This window comes from Sphaeroforma arctica (genome assembly GCF_001186125.1).
Source record: "Sphaeroforma arctica JP610 unplaced genomic scaffold supercont1.233, whole genome shotgun sequence".
In the NCBI taxonomy this organism is placed as follows: Eukaryota; class Ichthyosporea; order Ichthyophonida; genus Sphaeroforma; species Sphaeroforma arctica.
The window spans coordinates 7,284-13,961 of NW_014040325.1; the positions used below are offsets into that span (position 1 = coordinate 7,284).

The window sequence follows — 6,678 nt, forward strand, 5'->3', positions numbered from 1 at the left end:
TAATTATTTTATTTTATTTTACTTNTTATTCTTATTATTATTACCTTACTTACTTACTACTTTATTATTTTATATATATATATATATATATATATAGATAGATATATATATATATTATATATAGATGTATATATATATATATATATATATATATATCGAACTTACAGCTTACAATACAATATGCAGGTATGTCCCTAGCTGGCGGTGAGCATCTCGAAGGGAAGAAGAGAGTTGGAATGCTGCATCAACTGAGTCTCCCTTGTGACCCTACCTCAAGGCTCGAGAATTGGTATGATGGTTAATGACTTCGGAAGCAAAATATGAGACTTTGTAAGCGAAAAGACTGTTGACTTATTGAATTTGTGTGTTCGTGCGCGTAGTGGGTGTTCAAATGTTCTAAGAACATATTCAGTACTGGGTAGCTCAAAACTATTGGTATTTCCTGGTTCGGCTGTACACGTACTGTGTTATCTCGAAGGGATAAAGGAAAGAATTCTCTTCCTGAACGATCATATTGATATCAACAAGACATAAGTTTTACAGAATAGTATCAGAATTCTATAAAAAAATAGGGTTATTATCTCTAACTCTGCGAAGAATCTATTTTTATCGAATATCGCATTTGACAACTCAGCTTTCACTCCATGGAAACAGCAGCTGTCTCATGTAATAGACCTCCGTTGTTGTGATTTCACGCATGAACAGGTATTTGATTGATATAGAAAAGATTCTGCAAGAGTGTAAAGTCATGAATCCGAATCCCAGGGGCGCCACTAAACTTCCGAACGAAGACTACCACGCGGTGGGGCAGAACCCGAAAGTATGTTGTTTTTGAGCATGTGTTATTACGGAGGGTAGAGTACATCATTATGTGTGTGTACACACAATTCATTACTCTGTACTTACAGGCATGGGCGAAGTTTATACTATGGCCTCGTGGGTACGAGATAAGACTCGTCATCATTCGTGGCGAATTCTGACCATGCGACGCCTGTGTATTTGTACACCCATCTAGCTGCATCCTTTTCATGCTAGTCTGAACTCATAGTCGCTTGCTATATGTATGCTGAGATGAAAAAATTTCCCCCTTGCTTTCAAACAGATAGGTTCTTCCGTTGCTCGGACTCAACATACGCAAGTCTGGAGGGCTACAGTACAGGATTATAACGTGTATACTAGGGTAAACAGGCCGCACTATTATCCCGCTATCAATGCACACGTCGACGTTATCCAGGTAAAGGCCTTGGTGGGTGGTATGCACAGTTAAAATTAGAGTTTGGTGTGATACAATGTATGGTATGATCTGAGTGATGTGTGTGCGACTACTTTGGGTTATATATCTGCTCAATTCAGCATGTACAACCGTATTTCGAAACAGTTAACTGATTTCGATCGTGTGTCACTTTCAACCGATGTGCAGGTGGGCAGTAAAGCAGATGGATCATTCATCAAGTTCACTGTCGATGACGTGTGCGATTACAACTTTGTAGTGGCGATCACGGATCTGAGGATGAAGATGCTCAAGGTGTGTTATTTGTACAGCGCAAGGGTGTGAAAGCATGTGAATAGACGCTCTCAGACTGGAGTACTTTCTAACCATGTGTGAGTACCGCCAAGAACTATACTGCTGTTTGGATCAAGTTGGTGTTGCTTAGATGTGTGTGCTCATATGCCTCAAGTGTATCGTATCGTTGGCACTGTTCAGACATTGACGTGATCTCCCCTTCGATTGGTCGCGAAGTGATGCATGTGTATTCTGATTTTTGGGTGGCTACATGATACCAGTTTTGCTACCGAGGCTTTGTTCCTTACGACTAGCCCGGAAGTGTCTTCGAACCATTTTGCTCCCAGCCTCCCACTCCTCAGTGCAATCGCCGATGGCGTATTCGCTCTCTATTTTCTATTTATTCTTGGAAGCCACATCATTTTTATGCGCTGTAAGTAGCAAATACATCATCACCCCGCGAAATAATTTTTATCTGCATGCAATATATCGGCTGGAATTTTGCTTGTAAAATCTTATCTAAATCTGTATATTTATTCTGTTTTTACCAGTCTTTCGGAGGGCCGCATCGCGTCGACCTGAATGTAGTTGCAATGCATGACGGGAACAAGTAAGTATATCACTATCGAATATCCGAACTTGCAAGACACTGTACAACTTCATCTCCTATATGAAGCATATTGTGGTACACGTAATAGAGAGTATATGACTGGTGATACTCTTGATATCATCAAGTAGGTCGTGATAATCCGTCTTTATTTTAAACCGGCCTGCTTCTGCATTTTGCCTAATTTCGAATCCAGTCTTTTGAACACTTAACACGCCGTATGCTGTGACTGCGTCACTCCTGCTTTTTAACTAATTTCGAATCAAGTCTTTTGAACACTACCACGCCGTATGTTCTGACTGCATTCACTTCTGCTTTTAACTAATTTCGAATGAAGGCTTTCGAACACTAATACGATGTATGCTGTGACTTTATTCACTTCTGCTTTTTAACTAATTTCGAATTGAGTCTTTTAAACACTACCACGCCGTTTGTTCTGACTGCATTCACTTCTGCTTTTAACTAATTTCGAATTAAGGCTTTCGAACACTGATACGATGTATGCTGTGACTGCATTCAGGTCGTATGTCGTGACTGTATGTGTACTGAGCCAGCTAGAGGAGTTTGTCAGCCCCGAGACGGGTCTGAAATTAACGCGCAATCCGGATACCGGGAAGACGTCGGTAGACTTCGATCTGAGATCAGGGTAAGTGGCGATAGGCAGTGGCACGCAATGCCCAGTCGTGCGACTCTCTGTTTGTGCATTCTGTACTTCTTGATAAACCATTTGCATGTAGTGGATATACACAGTGTCGTTATCGCGTTTGCGGCAGGAACTCGTGAGCGCACGTTGTGATGTGAATGCTTAGCTGGTTACCCTACAGTCGCGACGAATAGTCGCGATATAATATAGTTCCCAACCATTAACTTGGTTTTTCTAATGCGCGTCCTCATTTCAGTTACGATAGAATAGACACGCAAAAGAGCGGCGGCAACTTTCAGGTGTACACGACTATGGCTTTCGACACTGCCGTAAAAGAGGGCAAGGCTATATTGAGGTATGTCACGAAGTCTTTGGTTGTACGATTTGTGGATTCAGTGCGAGTCATTATGGACGTTCTTGGTAGGCATGTGGTGTCAGACTGTCTGATAAACGATGCCACGCCTGTTTGTGATTCGCATGAATAACCCGGATTTTATGTGTATTTGTGCATGCCAGTATAAATTGAAGATAAATGTATATTGACAGGTATCTATTCTTATAAGACACACAGGGAAATATATTGATATATACAAGCCTTTCACTTAAAGAATTTCACGAATACAATTGTGCTTGTCTATTATAAATCTCGTATAGTACACGTATACAAATATCGGAAAGTAGTATTACACTCGCGCGTGATGAAGTCGTCACATGTATTTATGTGTGTGGATGTACACACAGTTACTACACTACATATTCGTATATATTTATGTGTGTAACACACATGTGTTACCACCATACCTATACTAGACACATGAGTTTCTATAATCGTAATAAACATCGGGCTTCGCCAGTTTAATTCTTCGAAAACTGGGTCTCGTAGCTTGATATAATTACTGTCCGGCGGGAAGCAGCAAGGCCTATTTCCGCTTAATTGTGTTGAGCTGCAATATTTACGATTTGTCCCATAAAAAGCTTGCTCCTTCGATATTGCGACACCTGCTGTAGCTGTTGTATCAGGAACGCAAGTCGAGATCCCTCAGATTTGTGTGCGTTGATAAAAGGTGCTGCGCGTCATCGCGTTTGGTACTATATTGACACTTATCACGATTGCAGATTTACGCTGCGTAGCCAACGTAAACGACTGTTACCTTTGCTTAGAGCTACTCTCTCTCTCTCTCTCTCTAATGTGAATTCTCATCTGCTATATCTAGTCGACTGTATGACTACACGTGCAAACCAGGCTGTGCGAAAGTAATTGAAGACTGGCTCGTGGAATTGGATGCAGGTCAACAATAGTTCCACAGCTCGGCGTGCAATTCCGCCTCGATAACGATCAACATATACAAAGATCAACGTAAATAAAGATACAGTGCCGTCCGAAAATACCGTACATACGAACAACTGCTCTTATTACCATATCAAATGCTCCATTATATACGGGGATGTATTTTGTATATACATACTATATACTGTTCCTTGCCATATACAAATGGTATATAGGCGACTGATCATTGCCCGACGATGAACCCCCTACCCCCCTTCTCTCTTATTCGAATGCCTAGTCCGTTCCTCCGACTCCTCAGCAACCCTCCCTACGGCTCTCTGACCTTGATGATTCCCCAATCCTGGACACGCCTCCTCAGTCACCTCCCATCCTCCGCTCAAGCTCACTTCTTTCAAATACTAGGTCGGTCCCTTAGCACACCTCGCACATTCTATCCCTCCATTCACTCCCGACATCAGTTTTTGTCGCCTAGTCCGTCCTCGTCTCCTACCTGTTTGCCCTGGCCTCTCCACACACGTCCTGACTGCATCATCGACCACTTGCCCCTCAGCACTCACTTCACATTCGGCGTGACGTTCAGCGATCTTGATACGGCAGCCCACTCCGTCAGATACCTCGCAAACCACCATACATTTGTTCGATTTGTACCATACTAGAAACGACCTAAGTGGTTATCCATAGGAATATGTGTCCGCCTTGAAACATGACGAAAACGGCCAACTCACACTATATAAAGCTCGCCTCGTCGCTCGAGGTGACGAGCAGGAATACGGGGACAGATCCCCCGAGTCCTATGCCCCGGCGGCACACGCGACTGCTATCCTCCTCTATATGGCACACAGACTGCCAACACTCACAAATTCGTCTACCATTTTGAAGTTACAAGCGCCTATCTATACAGCTCCTTTGGTACACAAGTGTTTATACACCCACTCACTCGGCACGGTCCAATCGCGGACGACGACATTGCATCAAAATTTTGCTCTCTTGGATTTCAACGAGCGCCTACCGATGAAAGTGTGTGGCAACATGGCACACGCGACCCCACAGTAATTGTCGACGTCATGAGATTCTCTCGGCTGTGCTCCCCTTAAGCACCGCCGCAGCCTGGCTGTACACTCAGCTTACTCAGCACTATCTCATGATTAACCTTGGTCTCGGCACCCACGTGGTGGGCGTCCGTGTTATTAAATATAAATCTGCCTGCATGTCGCTTTTACAAGACGGGTATATTCAACGCCTCATCGATGTCTTCGACGCCCACGGCTCTCTTCCCAAAGCAAGACGGGTATATTCAACGCCTCATCGATGTCTTCGACGCCCACGGCTCTCTTCCCAAAGCAACATCTAGTACAGCACACCGCCCTAGCTCTCTCACAGGCTCCGATTTCAAGGACAATTTCGTAGCCTACATACTTGGCGCTTTGAGTTTCGCCGCTAACATGACGCGAGTCGACATCGCGTGAGCCTTCGACCAACTGGCAGTCTTTTGCGCCGCTCCTCTAGTCGTCTACAAGCCCACTATACTGTCCGGCGTCAGTCAGAAGTAGAGGCGGTCGTAAGCGTCAGTCATAAATATCGCAAGCGTAAGCGATAAGCTTAGGAAGGTGGACATAGCAGGCAGTAGTAATGGCAATTTCAAATGGCCGTCGTAATGGAAAATTAAATATTTAATATACGGTTAAAAACACCGGTTCTCCTTCTTTTTCTTTTTTTTAACTTTCAAGATGATTTTTGAAAAAATTCAACAAGCCTTCTTGATAGACATTGGCCATGTTCTTTAGGTCTCTTGAAGGAAGCTATATTTTTTGCCCCTATATAGGACATATCACATACTGCAAGACGACAGAAAGTGAGGCTATGTGTATACGTACGGAAGGCTTAGTAGGAAATTGGTTGATAGCATACCAAAAAGATGCCGAATTTTATTGACCTCGATGGAGATATTGGAACTCTCGGACAGGAGGTAGCCTTCCCGCGAGTCAGCTCAAAGATGAAAGTGGCTGAGTTGAGAGAGGAAGCTATAGTTCGGTGTATTCTGTGCTCGAATACTGACCACTTAATATATTTGCTATATTCATGAGAATGTGATATATCTAACACTCACATATAGATTGAATTTATATGTATCGGTTAGCCAATCTCAATAGGAAATAAATCCGAAGTATATCTGTCTGCACATTTCGAATCGGCCTATTTGAAAAAGGTCACTATGGCAACATTCCCGCTTTTCAGGGCACGATAAGCTGACTATCCCCAAGATGAAAACAGATTTTCTGGACTTACTGGTTACTGGGACAATCTATATCAGAGGCACTCAGGCCTGGGAAGAGATTGAGATGCTCCTGGCACGTGTCGAGATGGAGAAGGAGGAACTGCGGGAGGTCGCTGCGGCTAAAGCAAGGTAAATACCGTGTGATTCGTAGGGATCTAAACCTGTGGGACGGGTTTTTGTTACCACGGATTGTGGGATGCTGGTAAAATGACGATCTATGAAGGCTAAATTTATATGCATGCCAATTTCGTTGTCTTCTCGAATATGGACGCGTTTTTGTGATTATATATATATCTGCCAATTGCATTGTCTTCTCGAATNTGGACGCGTTTTTGCTTTGGACTATTCCTTGAAGTACCTG

General features: G+C 43.2%; 3 protein-coding genes across 3 annotated transcripts in view; all 3 read left to right on the plus strand.

The window, feature by feature from the left end:
- The window catches only part of SARC_04248 (hypothetical protein), a gene marked incomplete at its 5' end in the record, with an annotated part of 8,496 nt that extends 4,359 nt beyond the window's left edge, over window positions 1-4,137 (plus strand). Inside the window, 8 exons of the mRNA XM_014301917.1 lie at window positions 187-289; window positions 706-820; window positions 1,103-1,234; window positions 1,421-1,525; window positions 2,056-2,114; window positions 2,632-2,757; window positions 3,011-3,109; window positions 3,969-4,137. Of these exons, the coding sequence (XP_014157392.1) occupies window positions 187-289; window positions 706-820; window positions 1,103-1,234; window positions 1,421-1,525; window positions 2,056-2,114; window positions 2,632-2,757; window positions 3,011-3,109; window positions 3,969-4,053 (824 nt within the window). The remainder of the gene's footprint in view (window positions 1-186; window positions 290-705; window positions 821-1,102; window positions 1,235-1,420; window positions 1,526-2,055; window positions 2,115-2,631; window positions 2,758-3,010; window positions 3,110-3,968) is intronic.
- A 1,152-nt stretch (window positions 4,138-5,289) lies between these two features.
- SARC_04249 (hypothetical protein) lies at window positions 5,290-5,510 on the plus strand (the record flags this gene model as incomplete). Its single annotated transcript, XM_014301918.1, has 1 exon — window positions 5,290-5,510. The coding sequence occupies one exon, from the start codon at window positions 5,290-5,292 to the stop codon at window positions 5,506-5,508; it is 219 nt and encodes a 72-aa protein (XP_014157393.1). The 3' UTR covers window positions 5,509-5,510.
- A 447-nt stretch (window positions 5,511-5,957) lies between these two features.
- Window positions 5,958-6,623, plus strand: SARC_04250 (hypothetical protein; the record flags this gene model as incomplete). The annotated part of the gene is made up of 2 exons (XM_014301919.1): window positions 5,958-6,075; window positions 6,278-6,623. The coding sequence occupies 2 exons, from the start codon at window positions 5,958-5,960 to the stop codon at window positions 6,448-6,450; spliced, it is 291 nt and encodes a 96-aa protein (XP_014157394.1). The 3' UTR covers window positions 6,451-6,623.
- Window positions 6,624-6,678: the final 55 nt, after the last annotated feature.